Source organism: Rhamphochromis sp. 'chilingali' (genome assembly GCF_963969265.1).
Source record: "Rhamphochromis sp. 'chilingali' genome assembly, chromosome: 15".
Lineage (NCBI taxonomy): Eukaryota > Metazoa > Chordata > Actinopteri > Cichliformes > Cichlidae > Rhamphochromis > Rhamphochromis sp. 'chilingali'.
The window spans coordinates 331,727-358,313 of record NC_137942.1 but is presented as its reverse complement, the minus strand read 5'-3'; the positions used below and the strand labels follow the sequence as shown (position 1 = coordinate 358,313).

Below are 26,587 nucleotides of genomic sequence, written 5' to 3'. Positions count from 1 at the left end.
TTTGTGTTTTTTCCATTGTTTATGCACTGCTTCCAGCCAAGAGTGATACCATATATGCCCTATAGCTGCAGAAAAGGCTAACATTGTTATCTTTTTACAAAAACCAAATCAAATCAAATCAAATCACTTTTATTGTCACATCACATGTGCAGGTACATTGGTACAGCACATGTGAGTGAAATTCTTGTGTGCGAGCTTCACAAGCAACAGAGTTGTGCAAAATACAATAATGTAAACAAGCAAAATACAAGAATGGCTACATCTGAAACTAATAAATATATGTACAATATATAATAGTATATGCATTTCTGGATGTGTATACTAAATATTTTCCTACGTGTGTGTGTGTGTGTGTGTGTGTGTGTGTGTACACATATTTTACAAATTAAATAGAGTAAACAATAAATAAAATATATAAAATATACAGAGTTGAGACATGTGCAAAACAGTGGCATTACTGTACAGTATGGAGTGCATAATGTTAAAGTTCCAGTAGTGAAGCTGAGGTGTCTATGACGTGTTCAGCAGTCTGATGGCCTGGTGAACCAGCTGAACATGAGAGGTTTTTGGACCAATTTTGTGTTCTCCATTCTTTAAGCACCGGTTTGAGCACCGGCACCGTTTCAAAAGTACCGATTTGGCACCAGTATCGGATAAAACCTAAACGATACCCATCCCTAGATATAACCTAGTGGGAGTGACCCTCCACAGAGTATGTGTGGTGTACAATTACATCAAGTACACCAAGTGATGCAGTGAAGATAAACACTAACCGGCCAGCCAGTCACAGTCTGCTGATACTGCCTTCATGAACTAAACAAGCCGTCACTGTAAATCATCCAAGGACAATAGTTGCAGTCAGAATAATTGATACTCATCTATATATGAATATCTACTGACTCATTGACCTTCAAATATTTCAAACAGGTCTGCTGGCTGAGAGACAATAAATGATGATGTGTTTTATCTTTCATTTGCTCCTGTTGATCCTGAAATGACCAAAGATGCCAGGAACTTTAGCTAAAGTAGACCCTGAGCACATCACTGCAGGTAAACAACAACGACTCAGAGTGCAGACAGTGGACTCTGGACTTTGTGGACTGGTGTCAGCAGAACCACCTGCTGATCAACGCCGGGAAAACCAAGGAGTTGGTGGTGGACTTCCGGAGACGCAGACCCACCACACTGACAGCGGTGAACATCCAGGGAGTGGACATTGAGATAGTGGACTCTTATAGGTACCTGGGTGTTCACCTGAATAATAAACTGGACTGGAGCCACAACACTGATGCTCTTTACAGGAAGGGTCAGAGCAGACGCTACCTGCTGAGGCAGCTGAGGTCATTTGGAGCACAGGGAGCGCTTTTAAAGACCTTCTATGACTCTGTGGTGGCATCTGTCATTTTTTACAGTGTTGTATGTTGGAGCAGCAGTTTATCGGCAGCTGAGAGGAAGAGGCTGGATAAACTCATCAGGAAGGCCAGCTGTGTTCTGGGATGCACCCTGGACCCAGTGCAGGTGGTGGGAGACAGAAGGACTCTGGCCAAAATAACATCTCTGATGGACAGAGTCTCCCAGCCCATGCATGTAAATGTTGCTGAACTGCAGAGCTGCTTCAGTGACAAACTGCTGCATCCTCGATGCATGAAGGAGCGTTTCTGCAGGTCCTTCCTCCCTGCAGCTGTCAGACTGCACAATCAGAACTGCTCCCAACAAACACAGATGTTTACATCTGCGCTGTAACTGCAATAATTTAATCAACCAATTCGCACTACAACCTGGTTTGCCTCTTATCTGTAGCCTCCGGCAGAACCTCTTATCTGTAGTCCTTAATGTAAATATGTAAGAAAAATTGTGTATGTTTCTGTTCTGTGTCCTGTGTACTGTTTGTTTGTATATGTGTCTTTCTGGCTGGTGTTACAACCAAATTTCCGCTTGTGGGACAATTAAAGGATTATTCTATTCTATTCTAAACAGCAGAGCCAGTTATACAAAAAATAGTTTAATATCATTGACAAAGACACTGATATGCAGTTAACGCACCCACATTTTACACAGACTTTCAAGCGCAGTCAGAAATATCACAAATATACAAAAACAGCCTGTAAAAGTACACGAGACACCAAACAGTTTCACAGAAGAGCCGACCGCACCTAAAGGCAACCGGGATGGTTTTACTAACAGCTTTCTCAAAGGAGATTTTATGGGGGTCCTTGAAGGCAGCACAAAGACACGACTGCTGCCATATTAAAGGAGCAGTCCCCTCATTTTGATTCCAGCCCTTTAAAGGAAAACACCAATCTGTTTCCAATCAATCCATGGCTAAGAGATGTACACATATACACACAGATCAATAACCAATCATCTATAATCAATCGTCTGTGCTTGCTGTCAGCTGGAAACCTCACATCTCCGTCTACAATATGAACGTAAACACATTACGAGGTTTTCACATGACAGCAGACTCACACTGGCAGTGTGTTGGTCCAGTTAGAACTGGTTTGTTTTGGCCTAGTCCAGTTTGGTCTGGTCTGGTTTATTTTTTCAGACGCTGAGAGTCTCTCAGTGAGTCTCAGTCCAAGAAGTGACCCAGTGTTTCGGGGACTTCCTGTTTCGACATGAGGAGACTTGGTCCTGGATCAGGAATCCGTCAGCATCCATGTGCTGCTGTTGTAGGTCGTCTTTACCCATAATCCTCCCCTGATGGAGCGCCACCGCCCGCCACACCCCCTGACGCAGAAAGAACCCACACTGCAGAGAAAAAGAGGGATCAGAGACCTTGTATGTCCACAGAGACACGGAGGCAGTGAATAGGTGACACAGGTGAGTTTGCTGGGATAACCAGTGATCTGCTGAAAGGCAGATTCATACTGGTCCTATTTTGGGGTGATTTCCCATAATTCCTTGCATTGACAGCAAACTGAATATTTTTTGGTTTAAGGAGTCTGTCGGGATTTGTGTGTGTGAAATTTGATTTGATTGGCTGCAAAAATCTAGCAGGTGTGGCCACAGACACATTAAAGGGTGAGCCCGCTTAATTTTTTTCTGCCGTTTTCTGTTAATGTGTCTTTTGTGACTCCTTTCAGAATAAAAGCTCCATCAAATCTTCAGAGAAAAGCCAACAAACACAAGCAATCACATTTTTTGCTGAGCTGATCAATCAGAAAAAGTAGAGCAGATGGAAACAGGAGGTTACTGAAAATCAAATGGTCCCTGAGATTATGGATGAAACAGGTTTTATTATGGGAGATGAATTTGTGGGGATGCCGTTATTAGTAAAAACCTAGAATTGATCAAATTTAAGACAAAATTTCAAAGAACCTCAAAGTATCAGTGCTGACTACTTTAAGCAAGTACAAACTTTTTAACTTTGATCTGACTCAGCACTTTTCATAGTCTCAGTAATCAGTTAGTAACCCTTCCACCTCTGGTCCTTACAGCCGGGCTCTCTGGCTGCGGTGCCCCAGCCTCAGAGCTCCTCGGTCAGCCTGTCATTCTCAGATGGCTGGCTCTTCATCTGGGCCTTCTGGGTCTTTGCCTGGTACAGCTCCCTGGTGCTGGCTCTCCTGAAGAACCCACACTGAACAGCAGGGGGCGACACACAACACTTTACAGAGATAAAGCTCACGATACAGATGAATGATGAATGGTGATGAGTGGTGATGAGTTGATGCTGCTCTGGAACCTAAAACTGGAACCAGTCTGGCAGTGCAGCAGAACTGGAGCTATCTTTCAGAAGCACTCTTGAGTTTTCAGAGATGGTTTGTAAATCCAGCTCAGGAACAATGATTTCACTGGAATCATTTAAGACTTTTTCTCCCAGTTTCTATGCCAAATGAATAATTTAAAGACTTCCTCTGATCAAAATCATCTTTCAGTTTACACACAAAACACCAGGCAGCTGAAAGTAAGCTGTTATTATAACAATATATGAGTACTGTGGAGACGGGGGATAATATCCACTTGTAAAAAGTTTCCCTGGACTATGACTTTATCTGCTGCATCATTTCTGTATGTTAACACCCGGGTTACCTTCCAGAGCAGCAGACAGATGAGAGCCAGCAGCAGGACACCTGCCAGGGCAGACAACATGATGATCCATAGGGGGGCGCCAGAGTCCACCTGTAGCCCCAGATCTGGATAGATGTAGACCTCAATCTGCAGAGAATACCTCAGAGATTCAGCAGGAAACTACAGCCACATACAGTGAACTGTGAAGGAGGGTGCAATGGTCCTTAGGGGGCACTGGCTGCAATCTGTTACCTGCGAGCTGTGAGACTCCATGTTCACGGTGGGTTTGTTGGTCTGCAGCTTCAGAGATGCCTGACCTTGAACCAAGACACTGCTCGCATCGCTGTAGTCCTGAAACACAACAAGAAGCGATAACTGGCCATGAGAGGATGAAAAAGACAAAAAGTCCTGATATCTGAGCACAGGTGTCTGCAGGTTTGGGGACAGAAATGCTTTCTGAGCTCACAGGATGACATTTTTTTGCATTTCAGAGGTCTTAAGAGTTTTCATGCAGTATTTAAATGATAACGAGGGTTAATTTCGACAACACTTTAACACACAGACAAAAAAAAAAAATCAACTTTAAAAAATATAGAGCAAAAGAAACCAAAAATAGAAACTATCAATCTAAATAAAATGTAACAAATAGAATAAAAACCACTTGTCTCTGTAGTTGTGATGCAGACGGTTTAGTCTCTTTAAGCTGTAGTTTTGAATTCTTCTGGTCTCCATCAGAGATGGGCAGTAACAATTCAAGTCAATTCAATTTTATTTATATAGCGCCAAATCACAACAAAAGTCGCCTCAAGGCGCTTCATAGATACAGAGAAAAACCCAACAATCATATGACCCCCTATGAGCAAGCACTTTGGCGACAGTGGGAAGGAAAAACTCCCTTTTAACAGGAAGAAACCTCCGGCAGAACCAGGCTCAGGGAGGGGCGGGGCCATTTGCTGTGATTGGTTGGGGTGAGAGAAGGAAGACAGGATAAAAGACATGCTGTGGAAGAGAGACAGAGGTTAATAACAGATATGATTCAGTGCAGAGAGGTCTGTTAACACATAGTGGGTGAGAAAGGTGACTGGAAAGGAAAAACTCAATGCATCATGGGAATCCCCCGGCAGCCTACGTCTATTGCAGCATAACTAAGGGAGGATTCAGGGTCACCTGGTCCAGCACTAACTATATGCTTTAGCAAAAAGGAAAGTTTGAAGCCTAATCTTGAAAGTAGAGATAGTGTCTGTCTCCTGAATCCAAACTGGAAGCTGGTTCCACAGAAGAGGGGCCTGAAAACTGAAGGCTCTGCCTCCCATTCTACTTTTAAATACTCTAGGAACAACAAGTAGGCCTGCAGAGCGAGAGCGAAGTGCTCTAATACGGTGATATGGTACTACAAGGTCATTAAGATATAATGTGGCCTGATTATTTAAGACCTTGTATGTGAGGAGCAGGATTTTGAATTCAATCCTGGATTTAACAGGAAGCCAAAACAGGAGAAATCTGCTCTCTCTTTCTAGTCCCTGTCAGGACTCTTGCTGCAGCATTTTGGATCAGCTGAAGGCTTTTCAGGGAGTTTTTTGGACATCCTGATAATAATGAATTACAGTCGTCCAGCCTGGAAGTAATAAATGCATGAACTAGTTTTTCAGCGTCACTCTGAGACAGGATATTTCTAACTTTAGAGATGTTGCACAAATGGAAGAAAGCAGTCTTACATATTTGTTTAATATGTGCATTGAAGGACATGTCCTGGTCAAAAATGACTCCAAGGTTCCTCACAGTGTTACTGGAGGCCAAGGTAATGCCATCCAGAGTAAGAATCTGGTTAGATACCATATTTCTAAGATTTTCAGGGCCGAGTACAATAACCTCAGTTTGATCTGAATTAAGAAGCAGAAAGTTAGCGGCCATCCAGGTCTTTATGTCTTTAAGACATTCCTGCAGTTTAACTCATTGGTGTGTGTTATCTGGCTTCATGGACAGATAGAGCTGGGTGTCATCTGCATAGCAGTGTAAATGTATGCTATGTCTTCTAATGATGCTGCCTAAGGGAAGCATGTATAATGTAAACAGAATTGGTCCTAGCACTGAACCCTGTGGAACTCCATAATTAACCTCAGTGTGTGAAGAGGACTCTCCATTTACATGCACAAACTGGAGTCTATTAGATAGATATGATACAAACCACTGCAGTGCAGTACCTGTAATACCTACAGCATGTTCTAATCGCTCTAATAGGATATTATGGTCGACAGTATCGAACGCTGCACTAAGGTCTAGCAGGACAAGCACAGAGATGAGTCCACTGTCAGAGGCCATAAGAAGATCATTTGTAACCTTCACTAAAGCTGTTTCTGTGCTGTGATGAGCTCTGAAACCTGACTGAAACTCTTCAAATAAGCCTCTGCAGATGATCTGTTAGCTGTTTGACAGCTACTCTTTCAAGGATGTTTGATATGAAAGGAAGGTTGGAGATTGGCCTATAATTAGCTAAGACTGCTGGGTCTAGAGATGCTTTTTGAGTAAAGGTTTAACTACAGCCAGCTTGAAGGCCTGTGGTACATAGCTGATCATTAGAGATAGGTTGATCATATTTAATCGGAAGGTTGCCGGTTCAAGCCCTGGCTTGGACAGTCTCGGTTGTTGTGTCCTTGGGCAAGACACTTCACCCGTTGCCTACTGGTGGTGGTCAGAGGGCCCGGTGGCGCCAGTGTCCGGCAGCCTCGCCTCTGTCAGTGCGCCCCAGGGTGGCTGTGGCTACAATGTAGCTGCCATCACCAGTGTGTGAATGTGTGTGTGAATGGGTGGATGACTGGATATGTAAAGCGCTTTGGGGTCCTTAGGGACTAGTAAAAGCGCTATATAAATACAGGCCATTTACCATTTAAGACTGAAGCATTAATTAATGGCAGGACTTCTTTGAGTGGTTTTGTAGGAATGGGTTCTAAAGTTAACTCAGAAAGATCAACTGGAGAAAAAGAGTCTAACTTAACATCAATGGTACTAAGAGTAGCTGTAGATAATATTACATCTGTGGGATGATTATTGGTCATTTTTTCTCTAATGATTAAAATTTTATTTGTGAAGAAGTTCATGAAGTCATTACTAGTTAACGTTAAAGGGATGGTTGGCTCAACAGAGCTCTGACTGTTTGTCAGCCTGGCTACAGTGCTGAAGAGAAACCTGGGGTTGTTCTTATTTTCTTCAATCAGTGATGAATAGTAAGATGTTCTGGCTTTGCGAAGGGCTTTCTTATAAAGCAGCAAACTATTTCTCCAGGCTAAATGATGATCCTCTAAATTTGTGACACGCCATTTCCTCTCCAGCTTACGAGTCATCTGCTTTAGGCTACGTGTTTGAGAATTATACCACGGAGTCAGGTACTTCTGATTAGAGACCTTAGTTTTCACAGGAGCTACAGCATCCAGAGTCGTACGTAGTGAGGAGGTAAAATTATTAACAAGATAATCGACCTCTGTTGGGGTAGCGTTCAGATAGCTGCTCTGCTCTATGTTGGTACAGGGCATTGAAGATGATAACAGTGGGTGGATTATATTCTTAAACTTAGTTACAGTGCTTTCAGAAAGACATCTACTTTGATAAAGTCTACTCTCCACCACTGTGTAATCAATTATTGTAAATGTAAATGTTATCAGGAAATGATCAGACAGGAGAGGGTTTTCAGGAAACACTGTTAAATGTTCAGTTTCTATGCCATATGTTAAAACAAGATCTAGAGTGTGATTAAAGTGGTGGGTGGGTTCTTTTACATTTTGAGAGAAGCCAATTGAGTCTAATAACAGATTAAATGCCATGTTGAGGCTGTCATTTTCAGCATCTACATGGATGTTAAAATCACCTACAATAATTATTTTATCTGAGCTCAGAACTAAACCAGATAAAAAGTCTGAGAAATCAGACAGAAACTCTGTGTAAGGCCCAGGTGGACGATAGATGATAACAAGTAAGACTGGTTTCTGAGTTTCACAGCTGGGGTGGACGAGGCTAAGCATCAGGCTTTCAAATGAATTAAAAGTCTGTCTGGGTCTTTGGTTGATTAATAGGCTGGTGTAAAAAATTGCTGCCACACCGCCCCCTCGGTCTGTGCTTCGAGGTTTCAGGTAGTTAGAATGACTCGGGGGGGGGGGGGGGGGGGGGGATGTGGGGGATGTGATGGAATGTGCAGAAAATAGGTTTAAATGTTAAACAAATTTCTTCCAGTCAGAGAATGTTGCATATAATTAAATCTTTGCTTGATGCATAAAGTTAAAAGATTAAAACTAATAAAACAAGTTTTAAAAAGAGACATTTGATTACATTTTGTATGATGGATTATGCAGAAAAAGTAGAATTGGGCTGAAAGATCTATCGCTTTATCACCTATTCAGGTTGTAAATCATGTTTTTAAAAAGTAACTAAGTAATTAATTACTTTTGAAAATAAGTAATCAGTAAACTAATGGGATTGCTTTTTTGGGGAAGTAATCAGTAATTAGTTACTGATTACTTTTTTCAAGTAACTTGACCAACACTGGTCTCCGTTTGCTTCTTTAGCTGGTAAATGTTTGCATGCTTGCATTTTAAACTGGCAGGAAGTGAACCAGAAGAATGAAAGTGGGCATTAAATGAGGGTATAAGACTGGGGCTGCCCTTTTACCTCGATCATGGTGGAGTTCCACAGTCGGGCTTTGATGGTCAGAGTCGCCGAGTTGTTCATGCTGACGAGAGGACAGACGAACTTCACGCACCTCGCTCCGCGGACACAGTCCTGCAACACGGTTTGCTGTGGTTACTTTGAAACACAACTGTGGACGTCCTCATAAAAATGTCCTCATGTTCTTCAGAAGCCCTCAGTTTTCTAAAACATGTCAAAATTGTTCCTCAAATTGTCCTCTCTCCTAAATGTCCCCACATTTAAAACTGTCCTGTCCTCCAAGATTGTCAATAAGCTTGTAGAAACAGTGTGTCCCTGTGCTTGTGTCTGTACCAGACTGTAGCGCTTCTTCTTTCTCTGAAGATGGAGGACAGTTGGAGTTCTGTCAGTCTGCTCCTCTTCCTCGTTTACTTCATCCAGATTCCTCTTCATCTTCTTCTTCTCCTCTTTTGACAGCTGAACCAACAGGAAGACAGGCTAACTTTCAGAGACAAGTTTAAAATCTTCGGTAAACAGTTCAGTTTTAATTGGCCTTTATTCTAAAGAAGAACGACTTTTATTTTGAAAGTAGTGTATGAGGCTGATGTTGCTGTGGTTACCGTGAGGTTGAGAGGATTAATGATGTTGCCGGGTGGAGAGCAGCGAGGCTCTGAAGTACCGTTTATTTGGATCTCTGTGAGGTACAGCAGCCACTTCCCATTGGTGGCTTCCATCGGCCAATCAAACTCCACCTCCAGGGTGCCCAGGTGGCCCAGCGGCTTTCCCTGGACATGCACCTGATGGAGAATACCGTTCACACCTGACCTGGTGAGGGTCACGCAGAACTGTAAATGTTTTCAGACTAACCTGGAAGGTCAAGACCAGCAGGCTGCCGATGTCCTCTGTCTTCTTCATGGCCACCTCACCGATCACATGACCACTGAAGGAGGTGGGGCCTGACGTTGAAATTCTGTCGAGGTACCAGATGAAAGGTTACCATGCCTTCTCCATTTAAAATACTCAGAAGTGTGGCTCCGTGTTGGAGCGTTTCTGTGGACCACTGTGGCCCTTCTTTTCACCTGTCCAGCACTCCCGAGTGCAGTGTGTTGCACTCTTCATCCTCTTCATACCTGCCTCACTTCCTTGTCCCCCATTAACCATATAAGTACAGGGTGTCTGTAGCTCACAAGATAGGTCACCTACTAACTGGAAGGTTAGTGGTTTGATCCCTGACTGCCTTGGGCAAGATACTAACTCCAACTTAATGACTCGCTGCCCTACAAGGCCACCTGCGTCGGGCTAGAGGACACACACGCAGACACAACTGGACCAGGGCAGAGATCTTACCCCATTTACCCACCCCTATTGCTTGTCATGTCTTTTCACGGTGTTACGGTGTGAAGGCATAGGGATAGCTCAGTAGGTAGCGTGGTCGCCCCGTGACCGGAAGGCTGGGAGTTTGAATCTACCGAACAGCTACCCTCAGGTACACCGGAGCAAGGTACCATCCCCATTGTGTAATGTATGTACAAGGAGTCCAATTTCACTGCAGGGAACTGCTAGTGACAAACAAAGGCTTCATCATCATCAACTTGCTCTGAAGATGCTCCATCTGAATATGAATATGTGTGAATGTGAGCTAGAGCACACTCAAGTGCTTGCATGAATGATGCAAGTTAAATAAAGCACTTTGAGTATAGAGCCAGTCTATTCAGCATTTACATGGATGTAAGGCATGTGTTTATTGATACTGTCTGTTATCTATGTGCTGATGTTCATCATTTTTTTACTAATTTTGACGCTGTGAGCTGAGGTCAACGTTTCCACTGTGCTTCGGTTTGTTCTGTGTCGGCTCACATTGGGGCAGGGTTACTGTCCTTGTCAGTCTGGATTCATTTCACAACAAAGAGTCGTAACTCAGATTCTCCTCCCTGGCTGTGAGCTTAAAGCTCAGACGGGCCACCTGATGTGCACCTGATCTGTACTTACAAACTGAGTGATGTCTGCAGCAAATACTCCACCACCATGAAGACGGAGATTGGGGACAGATCCGGCTGTTCACTGAGCCTGAAGACACACAGAAATGCCACTCAGTAACCTCCAACAAACACAGAGAGAGTGGCGTGTGGTGAAGGCCGTACGTGGATAGCTGCAGCACAGACTGGATCTCGCGTGTGTCCAAACTGATCTCAGATGGCTGAAATTTGATCAGAACCTGAACCTGAAACACAGGAAGAGACAATACATCAGAAAGAGCTCAGCAGAGTTACTGCAGTACAGACAGCAGCAGACAGCAGCAATGCTAGTGCCCTGGGTCAGCAGTGATATTCCCTACCTTGTTGTTGCTTCTGAAAGGGTTCCCGAGCTCACACTGAAGAGAGGTCCCCTCCACAGAGCACTCCACCACTGCCGAGGCATCACCCTGAAACACAAAGAAAAAGGGGTGATATGGTACTACAAGGTCATTAAGATAAGATGGGGCCTGATTATTTAAGACCTTGTATGTGAGGAGCAGGATTTTGAATTCTGGATTTAACAGGAAGCCAAAACAGGAGAAATCTGCTCTCTCTTTCTAGTCCCTGTCAGGACTCTTGCTGCAGCATTTTGGATTAGCTGAAGGCTTTTCAGGGAGTTTTTAGGACTTCCTGATAATAATGAATTACAGTCGTCCAGCCTGGAAGTAATAAATGCATGAACTAGTTTTTCAGCGTCACTCTGAGACAGGATATTTCTAACTTTAGAGATATTGCACAAATGGAAGAACGCAGTCTTACATATTTGTTTAATATGTGCGTTGAAGGACATGTCCTGGTCAAAAATGACTCCAAGGTTCCTCACAGCGTTACTGGAGGCCAAGGTAATGCCATCCAGAGTAAGAATCTGGTTAGATACCATATTTCTAGGCTTTTCAGGGCCGAGTACAATAACCTCAGTTTGATCTGAATTAAGAAGCAGAAAGTTAGCGGCCATCCAGGTCTTTATGTCTTTAAGACATTCCTGCAGTTTAACTCATTGGTGTGTGTTATCTGGCTTCATGGACAGATAGAGCTGGGTGTCATCAGCATAGCAGTGTAAATGTATGCTATGTCTTCTAATGATGCTGCCTAAGGGAAGCATGTATAATGTAAACAGAATTGGTCCTAGCACTGAACCCTGTGGAACTCCATAATTAACCTCAGTGTGTGAAGAGGACTCTCCATTTACATGCACAAACTGGAGTCTATTAGATAGATATGATACAAACCACTGCAGCACAGTACCTGTAATACCTACAGCTGCTCTAACAAAGTCACCGTGGTGTTCCACTTTAGATGGTCGGAGCTCTGCTCTACCTTTGTCTCTACTCCAGAGTAGATAAGTGATGGTGGGATGCTGATGCTCAGAATGGTGTTGTGAGCATCCTCTGCTGGTTGACCTGTTGATGGTGTATTGCTGATGTTAACCTCCAGAAACAGCCTCTTGATGGTGGAGTTGAAGTACATCACCTGAGTACCCTCAAGCCTGAAAACACACAAGAACACAAACATCGGCCGAACCTCAGCAGCTGTCTTAGTTAATAATCACCTGACAGACTCTAACCATGTTGTAACTCACAGACTCTAAGCCAGTCTTCTGTTCTTTTGTCTGTTATTGTTTATTCTTAATGTTTGTACAGTTTCCTTTAAAAGTGAAATATTTGAATTTTGTTTTTCATTATATCTCAGTACCTAACAGTTAGTAGGAGACACTGGCCTTCAGGCTTTCTGGCAGAACACCTTCAGGGAAGTAAGTGGAATATCAAAGTCAATCATCAAGTAAGTGGTTGCAGTGGGATGTGGTCTGTGGGTTCAGGGGGAGGTGCCAGACAAGGTTGGCCAGCTCTGCCCTATTTCAGTAGCACGCCAGGACATGGAGAAGGAAGGAGCTGAGAGCAGACAGCTGCACCGGGATCAAATGTGGTAAAAGGAACATTCTGAGCTAGTCGGCACATCCGCCTGAAAGGCACCTTGTAATTAAAACACTGTGAAACACTAACACATGTTACAGTGGCCCTCAACTGCCCAGCAGGACAAGGTCAGTCCCCTGACCCATCCAGGAGAGGGGGCACTGGCAGAGATGGTGGTAGTGCCAGACTGAAGTGTTAGAAACCCGTGGCAGCGCTGTGACACTGGCTGAGAACCAGCTAGCAGCAGCCCCAAGAAGAAGGCCCCGTGGCACTTCCCCGTTTCGACTGTCCGCTTAAGGACAGCAACAACAATCTCCAACTAACCTCTATCTGTCACCACAGGTCTTGGCGACAGTGGACGCTACACCTTGCTTACTGGGAGTCCCACAAAGATTGGGACAGCAATGCTGGTGGTGCAGATGACCGGTACACATGCACCAGGAGTACCCACTGATGGAGGAGGAAAAAGTGCTCCAACACCCTCACCCAGTCTGGTAGAGACATTCAGTGTGCCGGTAAGGTGCCAAGGGGGTACAGGTCGGTGTGCGATGGACTCAGGCTGCACACAGACTCTGGTCCACCAAACCCTGGTTTGCCCGGAGCATTGGTTGAAACAGAGCATGGGGACATTCCTAAATCAATTTCATATCATTCAAATGAAAATAACTCAGCATTAGCGTTAGCTGATATACTGTAGAAGATGGATATTTAAAGCTTCAGTCAGTGATTTTTTAAGTTATTTAATAAAATAAAAGAATACTGCCTGGGTTTGTGTTGGGATGCACTGATGACCATTACTGACATCGTCAGTGGTGACCCGGGGTGAGTGAGGCTGTTTAATGCTGACTCTGAGGAGGAGGAAACAGCGGGGCTTCCAGTGATTCGCTCCACAGAGATGTATCCACTGGAGCATCGAGTGTAGTCACAAGACAACACTCGATGATAGAAACTGATGTTCACATGGTGCGCCCAGGTATGGGAACTGATAAGAATTTAGCGATTTCGATTTCACTATTGATATCACTTATCAATTCTATTCCTTATGGATTCTCATTGGCTCCACCATCAACGACAACAAATTCATGCAAATTAATAACATGCTGTTTGGTCAAATCAATCACAACAACTTATTGCTGCTAAAGGAGGGTCTGAAGCTGCTGAATCATGGAGTGTACAGCTGTAACAATGATTAGTCTCAGACGTGTAGTTGCTTCATTTTCTTTTTCAAGTGTAGTGGATTTCTGGGTATACAAATATAAATGAGATAATAAATAATGATAAATAATAACAAAGATTTTAACTCCAGTGAAGTACAGAGCTTCTTATCTGCTTCATCATGCCTTTAAATTGGCTTCTTATCACATGACCTCATGCTTCCTGCTGAGTGTTTCTGTCCAATCATCTTTTTTGGACTCTGGGCTGAGCAGTGTGTGTTCTGTTCACTCACTCGGGGAAAGCTTTCTGGCTCTCATCGGTGAACCGAGCTGTCATCTGCAGGTTGCTGTGGCAGCGGTTATCAGAACCACAGTCCTTCTGGATGTGGATCTGAGGGACAAGGACAGCATCGGTCAGACCAGCAGAGTTTGGCTTTTCTATAAAAAGGTTCTGATGGGTTCTGACCTGGGTTCTGATGGGTTGGGGGGTCTCACTCAGCACCGGGAGGCGTTTCAGGTCCTGCACGTTCTTCTTTTTCTTGGGAAACTTCTCGTACAAGGAGGCATTCAAGGAGAACACCAGAGGCTCCACTTTGTCTCTGATTACACTCTTCAGAACATAAGAACACAGAAACTGAACATCAGCTCAGTGCCAACATGACGTGGACTGCAGGAGCTTCTTTGCAGGATCTGTCCAGCCAGACTGATGTGAACTGGCCACTTGGAGCTGAGGAAATCAGGCTGAAAGCAGGTGGTGATCAGCAGGAATGTGAAGTAAACACGAGTCAGTGGACTGAAAGCATGAGAAACAGCAGGCTCGCTGACAGACTGAAACAGAATCACAGAGTGAAAACAGGACGAGAGCCGAGCGAACGCGATCAGAAACACAAACCGAAGACATGAACGAATGTGACTTTTGCTTCGACCTGCCTACACACCACCTCAGATGCTCGCTGTGGTTTTCCTGTTGAGCTGTGGCTGAGAAGCAGGATGTGGAGTCTGTCAGCAGCCGCATGAATAACATGGCGGCAGAAAGTCATCATGACTTTGATCATCAGAATCAGTTCGTTATATCTCACACAGCAGAACTTCCTTCATCTGACTCTAATTAAAGGAAAAAATATAATTTAAGTTTTTTCATGCAGAACTGGAGGACCACGTTTGGTCTTTGCTCTCGTTATGTGGTGTGCTGGTTTGGGACGATTCTCAGAGTGAGCTAGTCTTAAATAAACCGTGACACAGCTCCGACACTCGCCGCTCACATCGACACTAAATGTTTTGTTTCAGTGGACGTGCTTGTCAGATTTCAGCAGCCTGTAGGGGGTGCTATGCCTGTGTTTGTCTCACCTGCAGTCCCACTCTCAGCGTCCTGCACTCCTCCAGCGGCATCGACAGGTAATCAGAGTACACGCTCTGCCCGTTGTCATGAAAATTGAGGCGGGGCTTGACACTAGTGATGTCAGCTTTCAGTGTGAAGAGGATGGCTGTGACACAAAGATAAGGGTTCAAATATAAAACACACAGGCGTAAGATAATCACAGGTTGTGATGTGATTTATTTGTTGTTCCTTAACCCTGACATGTGACAGACACCAATAGAGTCCAGGATCTGGGTGGGCTTTAAGGCGTCTGGGAAGGGAACTCAAAACTGGATTATAGATGGCAGACAGTTGGTGTCGTAAACCCCCGCCTCTGTTCAAAGATGGTCGCTCACAGTGGACATAAATGCTTCTTTCACTCCTCTTTCAAACCATCTGTCCTCTCTGTCCAAAATGTGAACATTGGCATCCTCTTTCAATCCAGTTTTGAGTTCCCTCCCCAGACACCTTAACGCCCACTCACATCCTGGGTCATCTGACCTCAGGAAATCACATGACAGGGTGACTACGATGACCTGGTTGACTGAGAACCTTCACAGACATCTAAAATACAAGACTGTTTTATTAAAACTCCGGCAAGATTTTTATGAAATTGAGTAGGACCACGAATTGATCCTTGAGGAACTCCACATTAAAATTCATAGATAAAGATAATCTACATTTTAGACTGGATTTCAATACACAACATTTTATTTCTGATACTTTAGTTTCTCTGTGAAAAGATTAAGAACAAACATGTTCAAACAAAGGCTTGACGACATTGTGAGGCAGCATCAGATCATGGGAGTCGACAGCCACACTCAGTAGCTTAGATTAAAAAACATGCGCTGAACTAAATTTAAATGAATACACTGCCCAGGTAGCACATCCGAAGTTACTTTTACAACATCACCTTTGGTGGGACATATCAGTTTCATTTAATGTAAATGAAAATAACTCCAGCAGTGTTAGCTGACATACTGTAGAAGATGGATATTTAAAGCTTCAGTCAGTCATTTTTAAGTTATTTAATAGAATAAAAGAATACTGTATTCATAAACATACATACAGACAAAAATAGTGTTATTACACAGAAACTGATGCATTCTCATAAACGTATAGTTGATGTATTATCATTATTATTTTAGCAGAGTGGCTGGGAGGAACAACTCCCTTCTGACTAATGTTGGGGTTTTACACATGTGCCCATCACCAGTCAGAAGTGAGCGTCTCTGACTCACTAACTCGTATCAGACTCCATTCACAAACTTCTACTGCCTCCTCCAGAGTAAATAAAGGTGGATGCTTCTCACTCGGGATTGACAGATACTCTGGATTACTGCCATCACACTGATTTTTCTGCCAATACTACAGTTTGGGGTTTGAGTTGGGGTTTAATTATAGCAGAAAAGGTATCGGATGTATTACTGATAGTTGGCTGAAGCCTCACGATGCTTCTGTAATGGAACATGACGACTTTAGAGGAGATCAACTTGCAGGGAAAAAATCGTTTTATTAATTTGAAATTATTTTCAGTTTTGGTTGGTGTGACCTGCGATGACAGAGGAAGTACTCTTTTTATGCTGGGGTTTATCAATAGTTTATCAATATATTTATATTTGCACACCAATGCTAAATTAGCCAATACTTGAATGGACTCTGGTCTTCTCTTTCTGTGTGTAGTTGACATGTTAACAGTTATCAGCTTCTCTGTGAGACAGAAGACGCTCGGGTCCAGAGACACAGTGAGGGTGACCTTGTCTCTGATTGGTCAAATTAACACAACCAGCAAACACAGACACACACTGAGAGAGCGAGAGTCTCAGATGTAATAATATCAGTTTCTCTAATGTGATTTATCATTCAGAGAATCACTCAGGGGACAAGAGGACACACAAGGACACGGCATGATGTCATCTGTGCGTGTGTGTACAGGCGTGTTATAGCAACAGTGTGGCCTCAGCTCTGATTGGTCAAGTTAACGAGACACAATAAGGACACACGCTCAGAGTCTGTGTGTGTGTTGATTAAAAACTGGATCTAATTGACAGCTGTGTCCTGTCAATCACTCACACGCACACACACACGCACGCACGCACGCACGCACGCACAGGAAGTTGATGTCATTAGCAAGTCCAGCCTGTAACCTCTTGTTAGTGGCAGTGTGGTCGATTGCTGTGCTCGCTTAGACTCTCCTGAGGTGTTACCTCAGGTCACCTGACCCAGGTGTGTGTCTACAGGTCAGAAACCACTACAGGCTGTTTCCATGGTTACACGTTGGTGGGCTGACACTCCACCATCTCGCTCAACTGCCTGATAAAATCCTGCTGCGTAGTTTCTGTCTGCTGGTGCTGAGAGTGATGCGAGATGGACAGTGAGAGTCCACCTGTTGGAGGTTAATCCAGCCGTGAGCTCAGCTTTGAAGGCAGCACCTCCTCTTGCAGCAGGCCATAGGGACGTGAACTTTGGATGAGTCACATGACTTCATCTTTCAACAGCCAAACTCTGGGAAAACTGGGAATGGTCATGATTTACTTTGATAGATAACAGTTTATGACTGATTTTACTGGCACACGGGCACCTGGTAGGATATAATGAGCAACTACAGCCAGAAGGTTGGGTTAATGCATCCTTAAGCTAAAACTGAAGGAAGCCCGCAGCTATGGGCATTGGAGAAGGAAAGCAAACAGGAAAAATATGTAAATACTCTTGCATCAAACGCCATCAAAAACTAATGAAACGGGACTGATTCTGAACCTTCCAGGTAGACATAGCATGTTACAGGTGTACTACCGCGTCTGAACAATACTTCCTGGTTTAATTTGGCTCAGCTATCCTTCACGGACATCTCCCTGCAGTCCTGTTTTGGCCACTCGTATGCTCTCCTCCACAGAGCCAAACCTTCCAGCCCAGCCTTCCAACCTTCGCAGAAGTTAGCATGATCAGATTTAATATGGGTGCATTTTTTTGTCTTTGACTCACTGATGTTGTCTCTGTCGCTCTTCTCTCCCCTGTTGAACATGTAGAAGAAACACACTTCCACCTGTATACTGAGAGAGTTGAGCTGTTAGCATGTTATCGTGTGAAAACACCTCCGTACTGAGGGTCTGTGAGCATGTTAGCTGATGGTAGCTTTGAATCTCACCAGAAGTCACAGCTGTTTGGGTCCACGATGGTCGGAGAAACTTTGAGTGTTTTATTTAAATGGATGACCGGTCGACTCCTGAGGATCAACACATCAGTCCATTAATAAATGCATAAATTTAGTTATTCTTGAGCTCTTAATTAGCAGTAAGTGCTAATGATCAGTACTTTGAGGACTTCAAAATGTACTTTAGATGAGCACTATTTAGCGCAGAAGTTGGTACCTGAACAGAACAACGGTATCATCGAGAGAACCAACCAGCAGGTCCGGGTAATAGTTCCCATCAACATCCCCGCCTGCAGAAAGGGAGTAGCCAAAAGTCCCGAAAACAGGGGAGACCGTGCTGCCTCGGATCACCTGTACAGAGGAGGAGGCGGGGTCACAGGTGTGTCTGCACACCAATTTAAAAACCATCACTGGCAAAACTTGTCTGGCCCGTGAGGACATGTCTGCACTCTGATGGTTCAGAGTTGGTTTGAAAGTTGTGTCCTGGGAATGTGGGTCAAACATAGAAAGGACCGTGTTTTTGTGAGACCTGGCTCGGCTCTGTAGAGATGCCCTCACTGCTTCCTGTCCAGATCATCACACTTCCTGCTTCATGAAAAGGAGCTCCGATGGCAAAGTCTGGAACAACCAAAGACCCGTCACCATGACTACTGATTACTGATCACGAAAACACCAGCATCACGTTGAGCCCTCACCCTGGAAGCCGTCCTGGTTGAGGTCTCCTGCAGCGGCCACAGCCATGCCGAATGCCGACCCCGCCGGCCCCTTCAGCACTACGCTGGGCTCAGAATTGAACCTCCCTCCTACGTTCACGTAGACATAAACTGCCCCGCCCACCTCCGTCTGACGGTGGAAATAAAAAGGAGCGCCCACCAGCAGGTCGTTCCACCTGTGGGACAAAAAAGCAGCTCAGTGAGTGTTCCTGAAACATGTTCCTCAGGTTTAGATTATGGTGCTCTGTGGTTCCCACTGAGTCGTTGTCATCAGAAGATTTTACTAAAGGTACTGACCGTGTTGCCTCAGTGCGGGTCATGTGACCCATAAACCATTCCTCACCCGTCATTATTGAGGTCAGTAACTGCCAAGGCGTTCCCAAAATACGAGCCCATCTGTTGACCGCGCAGCTTCTGGCGAATCATCAGTTTATCAGAGCGCTTGACGGCCAGCAGCACCGAGCCATGAGCGTCTTCCATACGGTCCCGAGGAGCTCCTATTCAACAACACACCAATCAACACATCTATCAGTAAATCTACAGGTCAACCAGCTGCTTCCTGATTAGCTGAAAAGTCTTCACCTGTTACGATGGTTTCATCATCCTCAGAGAGAAGGCGAGGAGCCTGAGCGACAGAATATCCTGCACAAATACACGTTTTACATTCAGCTTCAATTCTTTAAATGTAGGAAAGGTTCCCATTAAAAGCATACATGTCTGAACATTCATTGAAACTTCAAAATAAAAGCAGCTGAATTCTGTGACACACAGACAGATAGATACATGCGAGACCGATGGAGGACTGATCCAGAGGAGACCTGCTTCATTAAAATAAGTCTGCCACGTAAAACAATAACACAAAGCACGATTCAGATCCTGACTGATCCGCACGTCAAAGTATCGGTTGCTCATCCACATACGTAACTCTGCACTTAGCTTGTGAGGCTGCAGGTATTTATTTAAGTCAAAGGAAAGAGCCGGACTCACAGCCACCTGTGGCGGCAAACACTTCCTGCAGAAACCAGAATTACACTTTTTGAACGATATGAAAGCCGGTTTGACGCGTGCGTTTCTGAATGAAGACACACAAACAGAGAGTTTTCACTATGGACTCTTTTCTGCGTCAGCGTGTGACTAAAAACCTGAAACACTGCTCACAATAAGCTAAGCCTGACGAGAGCTTCTGCTCTGTGTTGAGGAACATTAGCGTTTCTACAGGACACCGTCCCTCTGCTCCACCCTCATTAAATCATTGTCTCAAACCGCATGTGCTCATTGCAAACCTTATTTAGGCACATTCATGTAGCTGATTTAAATACTGTCCTGCCCTGAGGAAGACACGTGTGACCGAGCTCAGATCTGAATGAGCTATTTAAAGAGACGGCGCACCGATGTAGATGTTCCTGTGCTTCTGGTTGGAGAAGGAGCTCTTCTTGGTGTCAAACTCATCGTCAGGGTTCATCCAGGAGACTTGGACGTTTCCTACAACACACACACCATGAACTGCATTAGATGCTCACAGAGCTGAGATGCTCGCTCTGAAAAGGAAGAAAAACATCAGAATAGAATAGAATAGAATCACCTTGCCATTCGAAGCTTCCAGGCGAGCCAACAATGACTTCGCTTTGAGTGATGGCCGCTGACATCCCCATCCCGCACATGACCTCACCAGTGAAATCACCCAGATGACTGAATACAGACAGGCAGCTGGTGAGGAGGCGGAGCATCACTCATCACCTGTAGTGTGCAGTCATGTGACATACCTGCAGGACTGTTCGGGGTCCTGCCAATTAGAGTCGTTCTCGTCGTACCGCAGGTCGTTTCCACGGAGATAACAGCGGCCAATCATTTGCCTTAAATTGAACGCTCCATAGAGTTTTGTGAAGCGGTGACCGCATGCCTGCAGAGCAAACACGCCGTTCTTTAACTTCTCACCAATAGGAAAATAATCAGCCAATCAGAGCACAAACTCACCAGGACACGCCCCCCAGGCCGGCCCTGACTGGCTACTGAGACGCCCAACCACATGTCCTCGACCAGTTCATCAGCATGGATCTTGGCTGAAACACATCACAGGTGAGTCACAGACTGTAGGCTCCGCCCACTGACGGGGTAAAGGTAAAAAAGTAAACTTTTGTGTGATTTATTCCACTGACTCTAACCCCATACGACCTGTGCTGCAAATATGTTGTCCAGCAGCTGACAGAGCAGGTGCTATCCTGCACACCTGAGCTGCAGCAGTATGACAGCACAGCTCACCTGGACCTGTCACACAGGTGTCACATACCCGCTGGCTAACCTCAGCCGGGAGAGTCAGCTCAGATCAGTGAGTCGCTGATTCATGACAGTTTCTCTCCATATAAACACTGTGTGTGTGTGTGTGTGTGTGTGTGTGTGTGTGTGTGTGTGTGTGTGTGTGTGTGTGTGTATACATGTGGGTGGGTGTGTTGCTGTTGTTGTGTTTGAGCAGCCGATAACACACACAGCAGCTTTCACTGCTCATTGAGGGATGGAGTTCCCATAATGCACCAGGACACTGATAGCATCACCCATTAGTGCAGCCAAACAAGCTCAGGAAACGGGTCGCTGACTGTCAGGCTGAGTACCTGATCTGTGATTGACCGATACAAGAGAAAGTAAACAAACCAGCCAATAAGGCTAAGGACACGTGTGACTCACTTGGATCTATGAGCTTCATCCTCCTGCAGTCTGACTGGTTGGCACTGATTGGACAGGTGTACACTCCTCCTGTGTGATTGGCTGGAACATTTGGCTCCGCCTTCTCTCTGGGGGCTCCGACTAATAGCCTGTCGGGATGACACAGACGGCACAGTTAACGTTTGAGATTCTGGGTGGAATAAATGAGGAAACGTCTGAAGGACACACACAGAGGACACGGGTCGCCTCCTTCTAAGGAGCTTCAGTCACGTGACGTGAATTATCTGAAGATGAGCAAACCAGCCCAGCCTTCCAGAGACAGTTCGGGGGACTCTGTTTGTGTCAGTGCCGTCTACATTTAGTCTCACAGTAAAGTTTTACTGGAACAAACGTGTCCTCCCAGCTGAGAGCTCGTTCACAGCAGCCTGACCTGACTGTGCATCTGTACCTGTTTAACTGCTGCTGTGGGGTCCCAACTGCTTCACAGCTCAAACCCTATCAAACACACATTTGAACTCTGCCTGTCCTTAGGCATCACTACCTGCTTAACGTGTCTCCCAGAATCACCTGACTATGCATAGTGTCCTCAAGAACCCATAAGACCATGGCAGATGGCCCCGCCCCTCCCTGAGCCTGGTTCTGCTGCAAGTTTCTTCCTGTTAAAAGGGAGTTTTAAAAGAGTTTTAAAAGAGTTTTTCCTCCCCACTGTCACATAGGGGGTCATATGATTGTTGAGTTTTTCTCTGTATCTATTATTGTAGGGTCTACCTTACAATATAAAGCGCCTTGAGGTGATAGTTGTTGTGATTTTGAATTATTGATCATGAGTGTGACAATCACAGAGGAACACACCTGGGGGGAGGGGGGGAACTTCCAATCAAAGACATTGACCTCCTAACCCCTGAACACTCCAAGGAAGCTACATTAGAGTGTGTGTGTGTGTGTGTGTGTGTGTGTGTGTGTGTGTGTGTGTGTGTGTGTGTGTGTGTGTGTGTCTAACAGCTAATCCAATTACAGAGTATAAAGAGACAGTTGTCACGGTGACTAGAGACAGACAGCTGGGTGGCCTCTGTGTGACCGCCTCTCACATAGAGACAGGAAATGTGCAGCTTTAGTGTGACCTGCACTTCCTGTTAGACCCCCCATCTAACCTCAGTTTACTCTCACACGATACTCTGCAGACAGTAGCTGCGCGCAGAGACTTGAGCTGCTTTTATTTTGAAAGTCTAACCTAAAAATGTGTGTGTGCAGTGTGAGGCTGCACCATGTGACCTGCCGGCATCTGCTCGGACTCACTCTGACGATAAACGCCGCGCTGACAGAGGTGGGCGCTGTCACTCCTCTGCTCCCCGACATTACGGAGCCCCCGAAAACCTCCTGAAGCTCCACCTTTCTTAATACCGCCTTGTCCTTTATCTGCTGTTTGCGCAGACTTCAGAAGAATTCAGACATATTATTAACGCTGTGGGGCATTCACCTGACTCTGTGTGTGTCTGACGCACACACACAGAGTACGGTGTGTGTTTGATAGGGTCCAGTGAAGGAAGCGGAGAAGTCGGCCAGAATTCGGTGGAGAACAGTCACCTGAAGCCAGACAGACCACTCCGTGAAGCCAGAGAGCGGACAGAAATGTTGCCCACGACGACCACAAAATGATCCACTATTTTAAACGTCCTCACAACTCCAAATGCCACGTTTATTATTCACACATGAAAGTGTTTCTGAGATATGACCTCACTTCCTGTTTTACTGCTGCTTTGATTAGCTGTGATAGATTTGGTTCTAACTGATGAAAAGTGGAAACAATGTTGCTTTGAACTCTGCTTCATCAAAATAATCCAGCAGTTCTTCATCTATAGAAAAGGACCCACACAAGCCCGCTCTGTCACAACACTGGTGTTAATGGTCACTTTGAGGACAGTAGAGATCTGCTGACCTAAGGTTCAGTCTGAAGTCAGATCATTTACCCGGACACACCTAAAAGCAGATGTACAGCTAGCACACACACACACACACACACACACACACACACACACACACACACACACACACACACACACACACACACACACACACACACACACACACACACACACACACACACACACAGGTGTGTACTCACAGGTAGCTCTCTGTCTTCAGGTCTTGGTGCAGAGCAACAGAAAATCCAAACAGACTTCCTCGTTCGCCCATCTTCAGCAGTGGAAATGATGTGTCGAGGTTAAACGCTGCACACACGCTGATACCCACAACCAGCAACATGCACACACCTGTTGCCATGGAGACACACACCTGAACAGCAGAAAAAAGTCAGAAGTGCGATTGTCAGTAAGTTATCTTTAATGTCACACGGGTTTTATTCTACCTGGCTGTATCGTCATGGTAACTGATGCTCAGTGGAAGACGTATGAAATGTGAAAGCTGCTGAGCCGTACCTTTGTCGTGTCATCAAATGAGTCCTGAGTGAATCTCTCAGAGTGTTAAAATGCTGACTGTGGTCTGGATAGCCATCTATCTCTTTCATGCAGACGACACTGTTATTGATGAGCCTCTTTATACCCTCACAGTCACACTCCACCGTGAACTTAATCTGCTGCGTTTCAGGACGTTTTGGTATAATCTCGAAAAAACTGGATTGGGGTTGTATTTGGAAATGTAATTCACAAAGGTAGCATGAAAATCAAAAGTCAAAGATTATTGTAATCTTTTATTTGAAGTTTGAATCTCTGGAAGCAGGATTGATGCTGCTCAGCTTTCTCTGGGTTATGTTAAGAAAGAGTGCAGCTCATCCAAGCTGTGTGAGCTTCCTACTTTGTGATGATCTGCTGGGATTGGTGGTGGTCGCTCTGCCACGGTTGATTTGAAGTTGGTATGGAAAATGAGGAGCACTTCATCATTCTACCTGCTCACAAGCTTAATGGAGATGCTGATTTCTTTTTCCAGCAGAGTTTAGCAGGTGTCCGCAGCAGCAAAGCTAAAGGAAACAGTTTTCTGGTCACCCTGAACGCCACAGAGAATCTACGAAAGTCACTTCACCCAAAACTTCAGTAACACCTCAGCAGCTATGAGCTTTTCTCCTCCGTGCTATCGTTGTGTTCCTTATCCTTTTCTACTGTATTTCCTTGCAGCTCTTTACTCTTCTCTCTGTGTTTTCTGTTGGGTTTATGTCTTTCAGTAAATACTGAGAAACTGTCTTTCTGTGAGCTGCAAACAGTATACCTGTACTGACTGTATTTTTGCTTTCACTTCAGGCTGTTCGTTCTGGCACTAATGAAACATTAATTACATGTAACAGCGCATTAAATATGAAGTGTTTTTATGCTCTCTTCTATCCCACACAGACACTTTATGGTAAATGGTAAATGGCCTGCATTTGTATAGCGCTTTTCTAGTCCATAGGACCCCAAAGCGCTTTACACTACATTCAGTCATTCACCCATTCACACACTGGCGATGGCAAGCTACGTTGTAGCCACAGCTGCCCTGGGGCGCACTGACAGAGGCGAGGCTGCCGGACACAGGCGCCACCGGGCCCTCTGACCACCACCAGTAGGCAAACATGGGGTTAGTATCTTGCCCAAGGATATTTGACATGCAGCCCGGAGGCAGCCTGGGATCGAACCACCGACCTTCTGATTAGTGGCTGACCTGCTCTGCCACCTGAGCTACAGCCTCTCACAGCATCTTTACCCAGCAGACTTACAGTACATTAGCTTTAGATGTGGAGTATTTTGACTCTGTGGCACTTCATTACAGCGTGAGGACACCCGTCTAACCCTGGAATGAATTTACTGAGATATTAAATTTGCTGCTGAATAATAGAAATCTGGTCTGAAGTCTGTCCCTGTCAGATCAAATGTAAAGAAATAAGGGTAGAGGAAGAAATGCAGACCTGTTGCTCTTCCTGTTGGCTCGTTGGTTTGTCCCTTGCAGGTTGTCAGTTTGATTCCCGCACTGCTCCGTCTGACTTCTCCTCCGTCTGCTCACCGACTGATCTGCACACGCTCAGATGCCTCCCTCACTCACGCCCTCATTCTCATTCTTCAGCCGTGCTCACTCGCCCTGAAATGAAATCATGTCTCTCTCTCTCGGTTAACCCCACCCCCACACTCTCTCTCGCACACACACACACACACACACACACTATATTTGTCTTTCTATCTTTGTGAAGACCCATGTTCTCATGTTGCTTGTAGAACGCCTGATCTAGAACCAGAACAGAACCCTGAAATTGGTTTTGAAGGTCCAAGACATTCAAAACCTGGACCGCTCAAGTCCATGAAACAAAACCAAATGTCCTCACAAAGCCCAGAACTCACATGAATAGACATTTGAGCACCCACCCACACAAAGTCACAAAATGATTCAGGTTGTTTGGACATTTGAGGGCACCTTGATTCTCGCCACACACACACACACACACACACACACACACACACACACACACACACACACACACACACACACACACACACACACACACACACACACACACACACGTGGTTTTCTGGGTTTATTTCCTGTCTTTGTTGCTGCTTCCTGTCTTGCTTTCTTCTCCTTTTTCTGATGTTAAAAACACAGTTAATGACACACACACACACACACACACACACACACACACACACACACACACACACACACTGCATACCAGAGACCCATGCAGTAGGAGAGCATGCTCTCTGCTGAGGAGCAGTGCTCCACTGAGAGCACCACAACTTGAAGTAGAACCTCTGGTCCAGGTTCTTCTTCTTCTTCAGGACATGGAGGAAGTGCAGCCACTGCTGGGCCTTCTTTAACAGGGCGATGGTGTTGTGGGTCCAGGTGAGACCAGTGGATATGTGGGTGTGGGTTAGATACAAAACAAATTCTATGGCAAGGGGGAGCCAGAACATCAGGTCAGGGGGAAGAAATCATGATCCCCATCCTCCGAGACTGTGGTGACTGTGAGAACATCTGACTCAAAAGAGAGGATCATTGCAGAGTTTG

General features: G+C 45.1%; 1 protein-coding gene across 3 annotated transcripts; it reads right to left on the bottom strand.

Annotated features, from left to right (window-relative positions):
• Nucleotides 1-2,612: 2,612 nt before the first annotated feature.
• LOC308411226 (integrin alpha-3-like) lies at nt 2,613-25,679 on the bottom strand. Of its 3 annotated transcripts, none has more exons than XM_080905076.1 (29): nt 25,494-25,679; nt 23,724-23,893; nt 21,623-21,750; nt 20,918-21,003; nt 20,707-20,843; nt 20,526-20,632; nt 20,333-20,425; nt 19,526-19,585; nt 19,287-19,440; nt 18,926-19,119; nt 18,760-18,848; nt 18,448-18,581; nt 18,225-18,302; nt 18,062-18,129; nt 15,070-15,206; nt 14,189-14,332; nt 14,016-14,113; nt 11,976-12,144; nt 10,979-11,065; nt 10,785-10,864; nt 10,633-10,710; nt 9,511-9,613; nt 9,264-9,440; nt 8,998-9,120; nt 8,668-8,778; nt 4,264-4,362; nt 4,033-4,158; nt 3,426-3,580; nt 2,613-2,751 (listed from the first exon to the last, which is right to left on the bottom strand). In XM_080905076.1, the coding sequence occupies exons 2-28, from the start codon at nt 23,879-23,881 to the stop codon at nt 3,470-3,472; spliced, it is 3,129 nt and encodes a 1,042-aa protein (XP_080761202.1). In that variant the 5' UTR covers nt 23,882-23,893; nt 25,494-25,679; the 3' UTR covers nt 2,613-2,751; nt 3,426-3,469. The 3 variants fall into 3 exon arrangements, with proteins under 3 accessions (XP_080761202.1, XP_080761203.1, XP_080761204.1); XM_080905077.1 differs by having other exon boundaries at nt 3,439-3,580; XM_080905078.1 differs by having other exon boundaries at nt 9,264-9,428.
• Between the last annotated feature and the right edge of the window lie 908 nt (nt 25,680-26,587).

What these genes read in the sequence shown, in the direction of transcription:
- LOC308411226 (XM_080905076.1), bottom strand. Translation starts at nt 23,881, where the DNA reads ATGGCAACAGGTGTGTGCATGTTGCTGGTTGTGGGTATCAGCGTGTGT. An exon ending in GAGCGACAGAGACAACATCA is followed by an intron (nt 15,207 to 18,061) that starts GTGAGTCAAAGA and finishes TTTGTGTCACAG; the next exon opens with CCATCCTCTTCACACTGAAA. An exon ending in TGGAGTCTCACAGCTCGCAG is followed by an intron (nt 4,159 to 4,263) that starts GTAACAGATTGC and finishes TATTCTCTGCAG; the next exon opens with ATTGAGGTCTACATCTATCC.